The 18502-nt window shown below is 35.9% G+C and overlaps 1 protein-coding gene across 1 annotated transcript in view; it reads left to right on the top strand.

Moving 5' to 3' along the window:
- wdr27 (WD repeat domain 27) overlaps positions 1-18502 on the top strand; it is a 114774-nt gene that overhangs the window by 36911 nt on the left and 59361 nt on the right. Inside the window, exons 21-22 of the mRNA XM_041251330.1 lie at positions 2557-2654; positions 17072-17172. Of these exons, the coding sequence (XP_041107264.1) occupies positions 2557-2654; positions 17072-17172 (199 nt within the window). The remainder of the gene's footprint in view (positions 1-2556; positions 2655-17071; positions 17173-18502) is intronic.

The raw sequence follows: 18502 nt of genomic DNA, 5'->3' as shown, positions 1-18502 counted from the left end.
GTCTTGTTTTTTTTTTGAGGATGCAATATCAACAATGGATAATTGCAAAGCATATGATATGGTTTATTTAGATTTCCTGAAATATTTTGACAAAGTCCTGCATGAAAGGTTAATTCTCAAAATGAACATGGATTAGGGAGTGGTTAACGTTTAGAAAACAGAAAGTACTGATTAGAGGAGAAACCTCAAAATGGAGGGAGGTAACCAGTGGTGTACCACATGGATCAATATTAGGTCCTCTGCTATTTCTACTGTACATTAATGACTTTGATTCTGGTACAGTAAGCAAACCTGTTAAATTTGCAGACGACACAAAAATAGGTGGAGTGGCAAACACTGATGCTGCAGCAAAGGTCATCCAAAATGATCTAGACAGCATTCAGAACTGGGCAGACACATGGCAAATGACATTTAATAGAGAAAAGTTTAAGGTACTGCACGCAGGCAATAAAAATGTGCATTACAAATACCATATGGGAGGTGCTGAAATTGAAGAAGGAATCTATGAAAAAGACCTAGGAGTTTATGTTGACTCAGAAATGTCTTCATCTAGACAGTGTGGGGAAGCTATAAAAAAGGCCAACAAGATGCTCGAATATATAGTGAAAAGTGTTGAATTTAAATCAAGGGAAGTAATGTTAAAACTTTTTAATGCGTTTTAGTAAGACCTCATCTAGAATACTGTGTTCAGTTCTGGTCACCCCGCTACAAAAAGGATATTGCTGCTCTAGAAAGAGTGCAAAGAAGAGCGACCAAAATGATTCCACTTTTAAAGGACAGGCTAAAATAATTACATTTATTCATTCTTGAACAAAGAAGACTACGCGGTGATCCGATTCAAGCATTCAAAATTCTAAAAGATATTGACAATGTTGACGCAAGGGACTTTTTCCGACGTGAAAAAATAAATAAGGACCAGGGGTCACAGGTGGAGATTAGATAAAGGGGCATTTAGAACAGAAAACAGGAGGTACTTTTTTACACAGAGAATCATGGGAATCTGGAACCAACTCCCCATTAATGTTATTGAAGCTGACACCCTGGGTTCCTTGAAGAAGCAGCTTGATGAGATTCTGGGCTCAATAAGCTACTAACAACCAAACAAGCAATATGGGCTGAGTGGCTTCATCTCGTTTGTAAACTTTCTAAAGATATAATGCTTTTAATATACAAAATAAGATAAAACACTTCAAAAACAATTTCAACACTTATTTAATTTACCATACAAACAAACAAAACCCCCAACCAACTGGCACAAATTTAGAAAATTTAGAAACTTGCAGGGCACCAGTTTGCCTTCACTCAGCAGTTCTTGTCCAATACAAGTGACTGTTGTTAAAACCTGTGCAAAGGACACAAGACCCTAGACTATACATCAGGCACTGGTAGATTGTTTGTTAAATTGTTAATCCGATTTTCCAAATCATCTCCTCTTGGTAGGAACAGTTAGGCAAAAGTTTTCCAAAAGAAATGAAAAAAAAGCTCATTAGTATAATTTGACTGGAAAACGCAAAATGGAACTTCCCCCCACATCAAAGGAATAGAAATAAATAGGTGAAAGCAATAAATTCTGCCTGAAAGTGTCCATAAAAGGAAAAAGGTTTTGTTTGTCTTAACAGCAAAACTGTCTGCCGTATCAGTAAGTGCTTGAAGTATGATGGAAAAGAATGAAAACTCAGTTTCCACTCTGTGGTTTGTCTATACCCTCGCACAGTGTAATGATGGAAACTTTTAGAACTTCAGAGTTACCTCAAACCTGTTTTTAATCTTCTGATTCCTCCAAGGATCTTTTCTCTCTCATAATATTTTCAAAAACAGATGATGCACTTTTTAAAACTTCACCTTGAAAAAAAATAGTTCAGCAAAAGTGATGTGTGATCCACTTCAGAAAACATTGAAGGTTAACACATTTTTCACTTGCTTTCGTTAGAAATCGGCTGAAGTGTGGCTCTTTTTGTTGGGCTTTGTACATACTAGTGTACATAGTCTGTGTGACATTCTCAAAATTCTGTAACAGATAAGAATTGACATCCTTGAATTGGTAGGCAACATCTAGTAGAAGCAGAGTGTTGTAGGAGGACAGGGTAATGGGCACACTCTGGCTCTATGGAAGCCACAAAGGTGCTTTACATTTCTCAGTTTAAAAAAAAAAAGTCACCAGGATATGATGGCTGAAGATGATACAAGTAAAGCTAAACAAGAAGAAGATTACAGTACTGTAGTTAAGATAAGATGTCTAAACCAAGTTGTTCTGTAAGTCTCCCTCCACTGGCCATTCCCAGCTGGAGGGACCACACCTTTTAATTCCTGCCCAGAAATTCATTTAAGGTTAAATGCGTTAACAAAGCACATTTATAAAGCTGTTTATTGCAAAACCTCAAATGTTAGAACATATGAAGTAAATATTATTTCATATTAAATTGTAGTGATCAATTCCACACTATTTGAATTGTAATTAAATTAAGTCATCAAATTACACTACATGATTTGCCATAGTCACACCTATTACTGACTGCAGTAGGTAATTATGGTGTCCTGGGTGCTTTTTTCTTTCAGGGCTCAGTGTTTAGCACTCAGGGATCTGATGCCTATAACCTCTTCCTTACTACAGCCGTAACAGATGGTATCAAGTTATGGGACTTGAGGACTGTGAGGTAGGACATTTAATCTTTTCTCTTTGCTACAATAGTTGTAACATTAGGCCAGTTTACATGTTGGTTTGTTTCAAATGAATGGACAGTGTGCGTGAAACTTGGCAGGGAAAGCTCATGAAAATGTCCCAAAAAACGGCCTCAGTATTTTACTGTGAAAGTCTCAATTTCTTGTGAGATTCCAGGAAATGCTCGTGAAATCAACTCTCACTTACATGAGTTTCTCATGAAAAAGTTAATTAGCTCGTTCAAGTCCTTTCCTAAAGCTGCTATAAAAGTCACATGGGAATACGTAAGTTACCATGGTCCAAAGATGGCAACAGGGAAATTAATGTTTTGTTTGCAGTATTTCCTTTATCAGATTGATGTTGCAGGCAACCCCACTTTTTTTAGTCTTCCCTAGAACTTTGCATAAATTGACAAATTATTTTTTTCTCAAAAATATTTTATATGCGCAAAGAAAATAATGTTAATACAATTGTATAAACATTAGATATAACTAAGCAAAAACGCGCAGGTCACAGCATGCCCTAATGTATATATTTGTATTATAACAGACGTCCGTGGGGTCAAATCAGTGCGTCACATTTAAGCATTTCATAGACCTAATCTTAACCTAATCTGTTAGAAACTGTTTCAAACTAGTCCTTTGTTTGTGGTGGTCTGTTTTCACACTTTGTTTCCACTCCTCCAGACATCTTGATTTGACACCTGCTAACTTTGGCTCTCTGCCCAGATGCCAAGATACGAGAGACTGCAGATGTCTTGCTTAGCTAGTTACATGTGCTTTAAGCTGTATGAAAATATGTAAATAAAACTTTAACATAGAAGTAAAGAAACTTATACTCAAATACATAGTTAATACTTTACGCAGAATGTCATCTCCTACAGTGCTAATCATACATGGATCTAAATGTGTTTGTAAAGTATCATACAGATTGTATTTACCAAGTTTCTGTTTAAAACTATTACTACAAATGTTTGATAAACTGCATCATGGGCTTGTATATTCAGGTGGTTACAGCTACTGTACAGTACTTCAGAATACATTTGCTAACTGTCAAAATGGCTTTATTTTACAGCACTACTAAGTACTATCTTTAAATGTGTATAACTATACTCCAATACAATTTCTCCTAATTACTTATGTCTGAGCAAAACCCGTGTCTGTCCTCCACTTACATGTGTTGGAGCGATGAAGAGACTCGAGTGTTAACAGCCATAAGGAGAGAGGATATAATAGGGCAGCTTGATATACTGCACAACACAAACATTGTTTAACCCATTCTGGTGTGGAATTTCCGTGACTTATTTCTTGGGAATCAACAATACTACTCAATATTCCAATTCTTCATTAAGCAGAAGCAGTCATATAAGTACAGCGCAAATGAGGATGCTATATTTGGTATAAAGATATAGAAAATAAGCGAATGGAACAAAAATGAGATGCAAAATAAAAGTACACCGTCGGGTTACAAAAATAAAGATAGCAGTGCATCTCTAATAGCAGCACTCTCTTCATATCTCTGTTGTGCAGTTCTTGTTGGAGGCTGAGGTAGCTGTTGCTCTGCTTGCCAGAACACCTCCTTACGGTCTTGGCACAAATTGTGCAGGATACAGCAGGCAGTAATAATTTGGGGAACAGTCTCGTGGTTCACTTCAGTACATTTCAGTAGTATCCGCCCCCTCCCTTGCAATAGCCCAAACGCCTGTTCAACCACAACTTGTATTTGGCCCAGTTTATTATTAATAAAGATCGGTTAACACCACAAGAATCTAAGTGGGCCGTCAGCATGGCTAATTAAAATCTGACCCCCCCCTTCCCCTTTCCTTCATTTGCATAGCGTTCGGGGAAAAGTAGATGTTCCAAAGGGAAATAAGAGGCTTTACAAGTAAACACAAAAAGGCACCATGTCCACGGTTCTTTCACGAGAAACAGATGTCCCGAGAAAAGTCAAACACTCAGTAATGTGGCCTATTGACTGCTTTATTGCCGCTGTTAAAAAGCTAAGTTTTATTTTAGATGAGGTGTTTAAAAGCCTTGCACATTGCATTTAACACCTGATGCTGGTATTTCTTCTGGCAAAGTAAATCGTATTGTTAAAATTTACTGTAAAGGATTTTATTACTTGACAGTTCCGGATACAGTACCCTGGGTAATCTTATTGGTCGGGTCATCATTTAAAACCAGAGTTCGATCCTTCTAATTTAACCTCTCATTTATTTAGATTAAATATTGTAATATCTATATACAGTGCTTTCTAATAAATGCATTGCACTAAAATGTTTAAATCAAGGCTTGTGGGTGTGATTGGGGTGAGGCATTGCCTTTTAAGGGTCTACATTTACAAAGACCAGCCGTTTTTGTCTGCCAGTGTTGATTTAGATGTATAAGTTAAACATCATGTATCCAGCACCATTTTTTTATTTTATTTTACAAATTAAAAAAAAAATATTTAGATTTTATCAAATTGTGCAATGTGGCAGAGCACAGCTCTGCTCTTTAGAAATTGGCAGGGATGGGGTTAAATTCCCCTACCTGCCTGGGTTCATTGTGTTCAGGTGGCTGGGGTTGATTAGATGATTAGTTTAATTAATGATCAATCAGCGCCCAGCCACCTGACAAAAGGAGGCCTCTGCTTCGCATTTAGGGGGAGGGAGCTGAGGAAGCAGGTTGGTGTTTTGGTGTTTGTGATTTTTGAATGTTTTGAATCCAGTGAAGGCATTGCCCAGCCTGGAAACCTTTATTTTTGTGAGTGTATTTTTGCTTTATTTGTGTTTAAATTGCTTTGTTTTGGCCCTTGTGCACTTTCATTTTTGTGTTTATTTATAATAAAATAGTTATTTTTTTTGAACTACAGACTGTCTCTGGGCCTCTATCCACTCGCCAGCCTGCCACATGCAATGAAACAATTATCTATTGACTGCTTTGAGAAAATCAGTTCCTTACAAATGAAAGTCATTACAGGAGAACAGATAAAAGGTTTTCATACTGCACTTAAATCTGATAAGACTTCTAGGAGCCTCTGCCAGAAAAAGAAAAAAAAAAAGCCTTAGATCACCAAAGGTTAAATACATTTCAGAAATGTTTTTGTGATTACATGCAATGCTGTATTTTTTGTTAAATGAAATATTTTACTTTGGTAATGCTTTGCTTTTATGTGCCTAGTTTTCTTTGATCTTGCACTTTACTAGATAAAGTCTGACGTTACTCAAATGCATGTGAAGCACAGTACCTTCTCATAACTGGACTGATTTTTTTTTTTTTTTTGTCCACCACTGTGTCCATTTTTTCCAGAGCCACTTCAATGCGTGCAAAAATTGTAAGCCCATCCATCAAACTTAAGTGTTTTACATATCTTTCACCCAAATGAAATGCAATGACCTAGCACATGCAGAAATGTAATAACTCAAATATGTATGCAGTTGCAATATGAAATGTTGACTTAAGGTAATACCATTAAAACAGTGTTTTATAGGGGAATTGCCTGGACAGCCAGGGCACTAATGAAGTACCTATAACATGATACATGGTCTTCTCCTTAACTATGGAGAATGGCCATTCACCTACATATACATCATTAATTATGCCTCGTATTGGAAATACAAAGGCAGGCAGATCTATTTTCCTTGATTTAGTTTTTCTCACTACCAGTTATTTGCTGCAATAGTAGATACTGAGGTTTTATTTTTGCAAATTATACTGTAATACTTACAATTGACAGATGTATAGTTTATTGGAATAGAGTATAGTCATCCACTTCTTAACAATAACAAAAAAAAACAAAAAACAATGCAGGTCTGATTTCTCTGTATAAAGTGAACACTAAATCCCTTCAATTGGACTTGCAGGACCAATAATGTGCAAAACTGCCAATGTCTTAGAAATGTTTTTACTGTAATTGCTCAAAATAAATTGCATTAGATTTTGTTTTCAAATTTTATTTATTATAATTTATACATTAGTGTCTTTAATTGTAATTTTATTTGTACTCCCTGTTTATTCCCTAAAAAATTTGAACGCACTTGAATATCAAATTTAAGCAATACAAACAAATGCCTGTAAAACATTAGGATTAAAATGTTTGTTTGTTTAAAATGGCTGTTTATAGTTACATGATTTGATGTGGATTAAAGCAGCAGTATGGTTTGTGAACACACACACTTTTTTCATTGTATTGGTTGCAGAGAAGTGATGTCCATTGAAATATTTTCAGATTTAACATTTGATATGGATATCTGGTTCAGTATCTTTTTTCTCTAGACAGTCCTTTATAGTCTCAATGCAGACCTTCATTTATAGTTACATTTGTGTTGAATAGGCTAGGATTTTGGTTATTGCAAAGTCTTTGTTATTATTTGATTTATATTGCACAATCACGTTTAAAATCAACTTCAGCTCCTGCAGTCTGTCATGAAGTTTAGCATTGTGATATACCTCTTGAGAAAGACTATATAGTATCAAGAGATGTATGTTTCATAATTTTAATTCTTTCTTCTGTATTTGTATTTATGTGTACTTAATGTTACCTGCCATTGGAAAATGAGGCGTTTGGTCTCAATTCATAACATAAGTTCACAGTTAAACATGAATGAACTAGTTTTGAAGTCTAAAACAGATTTTGTTTAAACTATAAATAATTATACTGATATTAAACAAAAGAAAAAATTAAAACATTATGTTAAAAGTACCCTGGTATAATAACATATTTAATTTAGATATATACATGTGTGATGCAATCCAATTAGACTGTGCATTGCAATCATTATTTGTAAAAAGCAAAGAAACAACAACAAAAGAAAACAAACAAACAAATAAAAAACAGTATATTGCATTTACTGTGAACTACTGCCCATTAGCATTGGTGTATGCCCTGGAGTATTGTTAAAAATGTAAGTGGGCCAAGTTGTACAAATGGCCTGTTTGGTTTACAGAAAAATTTCCTAAGGGTTTCCTTGTTTTGAATGAAAGTTGTGCAGCTGAAAACATCTACAATAATTGGATGTTGACTGAAGCAGATTGTTATTTTTGCTGTTCATGTGCCTTGCAGTAGGTTCTGCAGTGCCTGTGGAGCACATGGCTTCACTGGAGAATCAGTGCTCTTGCTCACAGCATAACAGTAGAGATGGATACTTGTCCTGCAATATGGTTATCATTTGTTAAGACGTGCTATGGGGTGTCTCTAGATGTGTTCATAATGTGAGGTTGTGTATTTAGAAACCCCACAAAAAATATTACCTTTTAATGTATTTAAAAATAATTTCTAAATGATTCTACCACAGTTTATAACTTCAGCTTTAACTAAGGCCCTGTGAAAATCGCAGATCTTTTTTTTTTTTTTTTTTTTTTTTTTTTTTTTAATTCATGTCTGTGTCTGTTTAGATTACACATAAGATGAACCGAGTTTGTCAGTAGTCCCTTAAGCACCTTGACATTAAGAACGCATTGTCAGAGATAAATGCACTGACATCATCGAAATCAACGTCAAAACTATTCTAGCACTTTACAGTAGCTTGTGAAACAGTTATGTAATTAACAGCCTGCAGGTGAAGTGCATCTGCGAGGACAACTTTCGGTTCTACATCACATGCATGTTAACCATTTAGGCCTTGCAAAACAAATAAAATGTCTAACACATATTGATCTTGAGCATCAGTCGACTTGTCAGTGACTGACAAGCAACCGTACTGTTTTACTAATTCGATAATCTGCTTGTGATACTCAACAACTTTAGGTAAGTATTCATGTCTCAGCTGGGTTGATGAAGGAATCGCTCCATCATTTGCTAGATTAGTCTGAAGAATTTATTTAACTTTTGGTTGTCCAATTTTAAAAGCGGGATATTTGCGCAAATAAACACCTCTATCAAGTCAAAGTTCAAGGTGTTTCGTGCTTCACGGTTTTCAGTGGTATTTTGAAACATGCAAGTCACTGTTTTTTGTTTCTTTGGTTACCCTCTGGATTTCCACCTTTCTCTTTTGGTGAATACTTGAATCTAAATACCTGTCAACAGATGATTTTTGGTAGTGATCTATAGTAACGTTACAGGACGAGCAGAAGAGCTTACCTCCATTGCTGTGTAACCTCAGGGTCATATTCGATTTCACCCTCTCCCTTTCTGACCATATCTCGAACATAACACACACCTGCTGTTTTCACCTATTCAGCATCCTCAAAATACGCCCCTCCATCTCCTTCTCCACTACCAAACTCCTGGTCCACTCGCACATTTTCACCCGGCTTGACTATTGTAACTCCCTCCTCCTTGGTCTCCCCTCCTATGTCTTTACACCACTTCAACAAATTCAAAATGTTGCTGCCCGTATTATATTTAACCTCCCCCACTCCTTCCACACTTCCCCTTTCTTCCTCCAGCTACACTGGCTCCCTGTTTACAACCATTGCCTGTTCAAATTCCTTACTAATATATATAAATCTCTCCATGACCTTGCCCCACCTCATCTGGCTGCACTTATTTCCTATTATATTCCTCCTCGTCCCTTACGCTCCCAATCACTACTGTCTCTCTCCGTCCCACCCTCGCCCTGTGTCCAATCCCGTTTTCGTTCCTTCTCTCTTCTTGCACCCCTTCATTGGAATAAACTCCCACTCAACATAAAACAGTCACCCACTTTACGCAGTTTCCGCTCCTCCCTTAAAACCCATCTTTTTTTCCCTAGCCCATCCTGCTCTTACTGCTGGCCCCTGACCTCCTGTTATGACCTTGCCTGCCTGACCCTGACCTAGCCTCTGGCCTTTGCTTTCATATAGCTATTAATCTCCTCACCCTACCCCAATATTCTTACCTCTTTCTTCACCCATTTTTTCATTTTGTACGAAATTCTTAAACTTTTTAAAGTGCCTTGGTTAAAGGTTCTATAATAAATGCTAAAGAAATAAATAAAACTCCTGCTGGATACTGCTTTATGCAGTCCTGCTGCAGACACATTTTTACCCTTTTTAGAGACACCCATTTCCTTGTTTACAGTGTGTAGCATTTCAATTTAGCACTCAGATAAAAGACTCTCAGATACACGTCAGTCGCGTTTTACAGTCCTTACATTAAGAAACAAATCAATTCCCATTTTTATATATATATATATATATATATATATATGTATGTATGTATGTATGTGTGTGTGTATATATATATATATATATACACACACAGATCTTCAGTGTTACAATTTATTTGATTATCCGTTACAGCCTGCGTTTTTTTTTCTTGCATGCGCAAATCAGTCTCTTTATTGTGTAGTTACTTCCTCTAGTTTCACCTGACGAAAATTCAGCGACAACAAAGCGAACGAGAGCTAATGTAATGTAACACAATCATTAAACAGTTTTAGATACTGCGATGTATTTTTTTTTTAAATCTGTGATCTTTAGTTGTTTTTGTGCATTTTCATTTGTAAGTGAACTGTGACACTAGGGCCTTATTGAGCACTATATTCTGCAATTTTGAACACTGACTTTCGGTACTGTTAATTCTGGAAACTGGTGTTGCTTTCTTTTTAATATTTTGCTAAATTGCATTTCCTTGTGTGTTTTACCCAGTTCTGTGCATGGGTAACATTTTGATTTAATTTTGCTGTTGGGTCGTTAATGGAGAATTTTACATACCTATAATACGTACAGTATTTAAATGTATGTACTGTATTACAGTCCACATGTCTTTTGGCAAGTTATATTTTCAGAATCACATCACTCTGAATTAAAATACTACTTCTACATGCATTTGAGATAATGTGTTAAACATTTATTATGTGTTTCTAAATTCTTTATAAAATACAACTTTTATCACGGTGACCCCAAAACAGACCTCTTCTTTTCAATCGGCAAGGGATGTGTATCCCCAGTGACTTAGATATAGTGGCGTCACCAACAAGTATTACAAAACAGGGTTGCATAGTATTGCAGTGTTTAGTTTATGTTATTATAATGCTTAAAGTGTCAGCTAGACTGTATGCACAACAAGCCTTCAATTGTCAATTATTTATGCAAACATCTTTCAATGAGCCATAGACCAGTGGAGCTAAACGATTGCTAATGGGCCTCTTTAAGGACCCCCACCTAAGAAGTTACAATTTATGATTTCATTTATTTTGACCTTAACTTGAATTTGACAAGATTCAATATGCTGCATCAGTGCCAGCACAGCAATTGATATGCTTTGCCAGTCTGGAAACTGCTATTAAGGAAGCTAACTCATTGTGGTGTTGTACTCGTACATAATCATTGGTGATGAATCGCTAGCTAATGCAATACAGCCATGTACTGAATCAATTTATATGAATAAAAGCAGAGAGCAAGTCTGTTAATGAGATTATAGTCTCATTTTATTTAAAATTGATCAAAATGACTGCAGCCCTTAAACGAGGGCAGCCCTTATTAATAATACTATGTCTTACAAATGCTGCAATATTTTATTACAAGGCATTTTAGAAGCTGCGCCATGAGAGGCTCTGTTCTGAAGCGCTATACCCTTGTGTGTTTTTAGGTTATTTCTTTTTTTATATAATTGTACAGGTCTGAGTGAAATTCCAATTGAATACTAGACCCCCTGCAAGAAGATATCTTCGGCCAGCTTTCGGATAGTACTTAGTTCCTCTGAGTTTAAGTTTTCGCCATCAAAGCTGAGGACAAGGTAAACAGACAGCCCTAGGCTGACCACCTTTTCAAAATGCAAAAACGGGAATCCTGCCATTTCATATGCTGGGGTATATTTACATTTTTTTTTTTTTTAACTGTTTCCCTCGAAGAGCGGTGTGGGGAGTAATGATTAGTTGTAGTGATTGTGAGAGTAAAATGATTAGAAATGGTACCAGCATAACAGCTTTGTGAGAGAGTTTTCCTTTAAGTCTATATTTCAAATAGGTTTATTTGAAGCTTTTATTGTTGTGGACTATTTGACTGTCACTGTAGTTGCTGTTCTGTCTTGACAGCAGCGTGTTGTGTTTGTTCATTTTTTAAAAGGGAAACTCAGGAAAGAACTAAAATGCAGCACTCTGAAACATTTTACAGCATGTTGATGCAGACTGCAGAGTCGTTATTGGCATGAGATGCGATGTCGGTGTGGTTCAGTTATGACTACCATGTGGAAGGTGTCTGGGGGCGCGCCTGGGTATATACATGCATTTTTTTATTGTTTTAACTGGCGAGCGAGCGAGTGTCAGGTATTGCAAAATAATGTGGCAGGGACAGTGCTATGATGCGCTATAAACAGATTTGCTATGGTTTGACTGTGGCGCTAAACTGTGAGATCTACGATAAAAAAAAAAAAAGACGTGAAGGACTGCTGTGCTGTAAGTAGTTCATCGTGGGTTGTCTGTCGAGACTGTACCATAAAATACAATGTGCTTAGAAAGGTGTGTGTACGTTAGTTTGTATTACATGGTGGATGGAGGCTGCAGCCTCTTCCGGGTGTCATGTGTACATAACCAGAGTTGCGGGTCTCTTTGTTTATTTCTTGAGCAGAGGTAGGAAAAAAAAAAAAAAACTTTGTTTCTTTATTGAGAGAGGTGTGTGTGTCTATCTATCTATCTATCTATATCTATATATATATATATATATATATATATATATATATATATATATATATATATATATATATATATATATATATATATATATACACACACACACACACACACACACACATACGTATTCAGGTGCAAACACACTGCGCCGTTAGTTTTATTTTCTAACAAAAATAAAATAAATATTTAAAAACAAAAACACTGCTCACAGAGCAAAAATAAAAGTTTAAACAAAAACAAAGTCACTAGTCACTCCACCCAGAGACAGGTAATCTGCTTTTATGTTTGTGACCATCTCCCGATTAGCAACAAATTAATCAATTAATTAACTTGGGAGATGGTCACCTTCTGCACAAGGTTTTCCTAAAATGAAACAAAAACAAAACACACGTCTTTTCGCCATCCTTAATATAATAAATAAATCATACTACAAAACAATATACATACAAAATAATACATTTTATAGCAGGGCTTCACTCTGCCCTTCTATATGTGTGCAGGGCTATTTCCTGCTACCCTGCTACAATATGGTTTATGGTTAGTTTAAGCAAAACGAGTAATATTCCCTCAGTGTCTGTAAACTCTTTCCAATTTAAAAATTGGACTTACAGTGGCAACCACAGCGGACGGTAGACCTCATAAAATGTCCCCTGAAATTCCAGATATGTTAATTACATTTGCAGTGGAGAAATCTTGTGATTTTGTGGCATTTTTCTCCCAGTTTGTCTTGCCAAGTGAATGTTTTTGATATTTCCCATGGGTTCCCAAGCTGCCATTTTGGTTGCTTTGTCTCAAAGCTGTAATGTATGCCTTTGTAAGCCTAGTTACATCATGGTATATATTTGTGTTTTTTTTTTTTTTTTTTTTTTTTGCATTTTGATGCAGTAATGTAAGCAAGTTTCTCTGTGGCTCGGAATAGTTGGAGCTATGCAAGGGTTTTTAAAAGCTTGGACACAATGCAATTTGTTTCCTTCTTTTTAATCAAATGAATTGCGCTGTGCTTTGCCTTGCTCCTTTGGTTAACTTTATTATGGAAAGATATCAACAAAGCAGAGAATGTCCTTTTGTCTTTGTTGGGCATTTATGTTGCAGATGTTACCAGCCCACTTGCTCAATCCATGCTGGATCGCTAGGTGCTCAGTGTTCTTATAGTATCTCCCAGCTTAATAATAGTTTTTTTGATATTAATGGTTATTAAAACGGTTGATGAATTTTATTGCAAATGTGGCTGTAAAGCAACAGGAAAGCTTCTGGCAGGTCACACGCATGCATACATACGTGTATACATACATACATGCATTCCATCAAGGCTATGTATATTGCGCTAACCAACCAGCCAACACAGTCTGCAATAACAGACACCGACACCGACACAGTCTCCAACAATAACCAAAAGCTCTTCGCAAGATCACGTGTGCATGTGGCGATAACCCTTTTAGAGGAGCAGCCATAGATGATTAGCACAAATATATATTGATGTGTTTGAAAAACTGCTGGATTCATTATTAAAACAGGTGATTTTATTAGGTACCGTGTGCAGTTAAAGGAACAGAAAAGACTTCTTAATTTTGTGTTTTGTGTTTAATCTGTCATCGTGTATTCTAGATGATAAAGTGGTTAGTGAGAGACTGAACACAATTCTAATGGTACCCTTTCACACCTTGCATCACAACCAGCAGGGCTCCAACTTGCAGTGTCTTCTACTGCCATACCGTGTAGCTGGTGAAGTCATTGACAGCAATACAAAAAGGAAAGGTGACCAGATGGTGCTGGGCTCTTAATTCTGTAATCCAGCCTGTGTTCTAGGAACGTAGTAATTTTGTACGGTCCTGATTAAGGATTAAGCATGTCTGGGGTTTCCGTATGTCCTTCGTCTTTGTTTTGTGAATAGCCTGCTGAATTAGAGCTTCTTGATAGTAACCTATATCTTGAATACAAGTCAGGCTTTGTAATAATAGTACTTCACCCTTTTCTTACATACCATTGATCAGTCATTTTGGAAGGTGCTTTGTAACATAAGCGGGTATTTCATATATAATCTCACAGTTGAGGTAGAAGATGTTTTAGATTATAAATATTAACAAACAATTTACATGATTGTCAGTTACTAATAGATGGTGGCACTAATGGAACTACACCTGTGTGTGTGTGCGTATATATGTGTGTATATATATATATATATATATATATATATATATATATATATATATATATATATATATATATATATATATATATATATATATATATATATATATATAGTGCTGAATTTAGAACTACTAAAAAAAAAAAAGAATTATGTTTAGCAACAGAAATTTCAGCTGAAAGTATTTTTCAAGTGCTTTCAATCACAAAAAAAAGACTTCTAGTCATAATGTTTGTCATTTCAATGATTTAATTTATTTTAGTATTTCATTTAAAACATGTCATATTATGCCAGGGGACATTTCTTGTTCAAAAGAAACAATGCTTGTGAACATTGTAAACATATCAGTTTTAGTAAGTGATCATGAAAACTGCAGCCTGTGCTAATGACATACATTTACCATGTGAGACTACAGTTTTTACATAGTAGACAGGATCAAACAATGCAGACATCATTTTTCTCTTATAACTTTTCCAACCCCACATATGACAGACAGGGCAAGTAGTAGCGGACTAAACTGAATCTATCCTTAGGTACTGTCCAGACATCAGTGGCTTCTGTGGCGTTATTATTAAAAAATAATGCCAGCTGTTTAAAAACTGCTTTTTTTTCTCTTTCTATTGGCAAATTAACTTTTTCACATAATTTATGTACTGCTTCACTATTAAGTGTTATTTGTGTATCTCAGTTCGGAGAATGTATGGCAAAGTGAGAGAAACAGGAGATGACGTAACCTCCATAACATATCGCAGCAGGGTACTGAATAAGTAATTGAACTTAATTTTTATACCAATACCGCACTGCCTGTCTTTGACTTTAAAGCTACAATCATCATTATTCTTTTAAGTGGTCAGTGTCATGATAAAAGTTTTTTTCTTTCTTAATATCATTAACAGATGTTTGGTGTCATTTTCAAACTTTACTTCCTCTTACATAGCTGTAGTTTGTTCAGTTTTATCTGGAAAATCCTACAAAATTGGACAAAGAGTAGGAAACCCCTTTATGAACAGCTTTTCAAAGTCATTAGCTTATGTAATAGGAGAAGAAATTGTGGAATCGTTTTGTTTAACAAAATTTTATCTAAATTTTTGACTCAACAAAGTAGCCACCTTTTAACAGCCGAACTCGTGGCATTCTTTCTACAATTGAAATCAAATACTGTTCAGAAAGTTCTTCCAAACACTGTTGCAGAAGTTCCCACAAATGTGTTGCACTTGTAGGTTGCTTTGCTTTCACCCTTCTGTTCAGTTCATCCCAAACCAGCTCGATGGGGTTTAAGTCTGGAGACTGCTGGCCATTCCATGATTTGAAGCCTACCGTCTTGTTCTTTTCTTCTAAGGTAGTTCTGACATAGGCTGGAGGTATGTTTTGGGTCATTATCTTGCTGTAAGATGAACCCCTGACCAACTAGGCGTATACCAGAAGGTATTGCATGGCGCTGCAAAATGCTGTGGTAGACGTTTTGGCTCAGGGTGCCACTCGCTCTGTGCAAGTCGCCGACTCCGGATCCAGCAAAAGAGCCCCAGACCATCACGCTTCTTCCTCCATGTTTGACAGTTGGTGTCACACACCAAGGAACCATCCTTTCGCCTACTCAACGGCGTACAAAAACCTTGTGTGATGAACCGAAGATTTCAAATTTTGATTCATCTTTCCATAAGCCCTTCATCCAGTCTTCAGTAGACCACTGGTGGTGCTTCATGGCCCAGGCAAGCCTCTTTTTCTTATTTTGCCATCTTAGCAATGGCTTTCTTACTGCCACTCGACCTGTCAAACCTGCAGCTCGAATTCTTCTCTTCACAGTTGAAACTGAGACTTGCTTACTTCAACCAGTGTTAAGCTGTGCTTGAAGCTGTTGTCCTGTGAGCCGCCTATCACGCAAGCTGTTGACTCTCAGAAACTTGTCTTCTGATTCTGTTGTGGCTTTGGGTCTGCCAGACCTCTTCCTGTCAGAGTTTCCTCCAGTTTCCAAGTGCCTTTTGATGGTGTAGGAAACTGTACTCACTGACACCTTGGCTTTCTTTGCAATTTCTCTAAAGGAAAGACCTACACTTTTAAGGGTTATAATGGTCTGTCTGTCTTCCTTTGTTAATTGCCTTTTTCTTGCCATTATGATAGCAATATACTACTGTAAGTTGTTAACCCATTACTCGTTCCCTGAAAAAGGCTTTTTTGTATAACTCTGAAATGCACATTATTTTTCAGTCTTTGGTAACCTTAAGTCTTTGGCAGTTTACCGCTTACCTTTGTACCATTTCAGGTTATTCACTGGACTTGAACTGCTTAAATTTCAATAAAAACTGGAAAAATGGGGGTGTTCTAAAACTTTTGACCGGTAATTTACTTTCTGAAAACTCTGGTTGACAACATTAAAATCACATAATTACCGGCTTTTTTTTTTTTTTTTTTTTTTTTTCATATTTCTGTGAACTTTACTGGAAGGAATTATAACCTGCTGATAAACAGTTATTAAAATCATAAATATCTTTGGATTCATATGTCTTCTATCTGCAGCCACCAGCACTATTTCTTATTTGGGAATTATCGCCAGCGCATTAGCTCATTTAACGTATTGTACTTTGCTGCAGTGCTCCCATTAATCAAATAGATACAGTACACAAAGTAGTTACATGTGGTGGTGGTGGTTGTCCTATAAATATAATTTGTTGCAACTTGCAAACTAACATAGTTTCCGTCATAAAATACTGAAGTCCTTATTGTCTTGTTCTTGCAGGTGTGTGCGCCGATATGAAGGTCATCTCAATCGCTGTCATCCTTGTGGCATTGCAATTACACCCTGTGGACAATTTATAGCAACTGGATCTGAAAACAAATGTGTAAGGAAAACAAATATGTTTTTTTGTTTTTATTTCAGTCAGATATATCTTCTTTCCAGAAATAGAAATTGCTAAAGATTGAAAGCATGAATTAGGTTTTCTTAAGTTGGCTACTAGCATCATTTATTGTTTTGATAGGATTTGTGTTTGGAATGCATTATACTGTTCTTCAGAATTTCTACATTATAAACTGATGGATTTGATTTTGCAAGTAACCTGATTGATGCCACAAACCTGCAATGAAAATACACGGTAAAAAAATAATAATTGACGTTAATATGAACTTTATTTTCATAAGTCTATAAAGCACTTGCTACTGAATTGCAAAAAGAAAAACAAAAATAGAACTAATTCTAATTATTTCTATTTCCAATGACATGGATCTTTGTTTGATTGGACTTGGGCTCTGCTTTGTTTTTGACAATGACAGCCGACAAGGTTTTTATACAAATAAGTTATAACATATTGAATACTTGCTCTTTTAATGGCCTTTTTTAATCTATTTGTTATCTAGAACCATATTCTTAAAGGATGTAAATGCATAGGACTGAAATTCATTTACTGGCAGACTAATGCGAGATATATATATATATATATATATATATATATATATATATATATATATATATATATATATATATATATATATATATATATATATATATATATATACAGCCCCTAGTGTTGTGTCTCTTTCATTAAGCATGGGATGAATGGCATAAAGCTTTAAAGTACATATGCCTCACTAAAAGTCAAAAATCCTGCAGGTTAATTTGGTTCCCCAGGTGGACCAATGTTTTCAACTACTGTGAAATCTGTTTATTTTAATAGCTGTTTTTAATTACTCATTATTTAATTGTTGTTGCGTCTGTGTTTATACCCTGAATGCTGCCTTTTGTCACACTGTATGCCTCTGATGAAAGTCTTGAACACCTGATGTGCCCTGATGATTTTTTATTTGACTAATTTTTTTTTTTTGATAAAACAATTTTAATGAACAAATACATATTCAGTATATAATCGCAAGAATAGAGTGAGCGTTCTCATTGGCTAACAAATGTTCCAAGTTGTGTATATATGTCACCATACCAGCATGGCTTGGAACTTTCAGGACCACTCTACCTGATTCACTTGACAACCAGTTCACTTTGGGAGGGGTAAGGTGGCGTGTGCCATTTTAGTAAGTTCAGGGTGTACAATTATGGTCCAAAATCTGCATGCCTAGGGGTGTTGATCCCATGTTATTTATTAAATTGGACCTGCACATATGTAACAATTATTACTTCTGTTTGCTTGTCAAAATATCAGTAGTACTTTAAACACCCAAT

The sequence above is a fragment of the Polyodon spathula genome, chromosome 5, assembly GCF_017654505.1.
Source record: "Polyodon spathula isolate WHYD16114869_AA chromosome 5, ASM1765450v1, whole genome shotgun sequence".
NCBI lineage: Eukaryota > Metazoa > Chordata > Actinopteri > Acipenseriformes > Polyodontidae > Polyodon > Polyodon spathula.
This window is presented reverse-complemented; position numbering and strand designations above follow the sequence as displayed.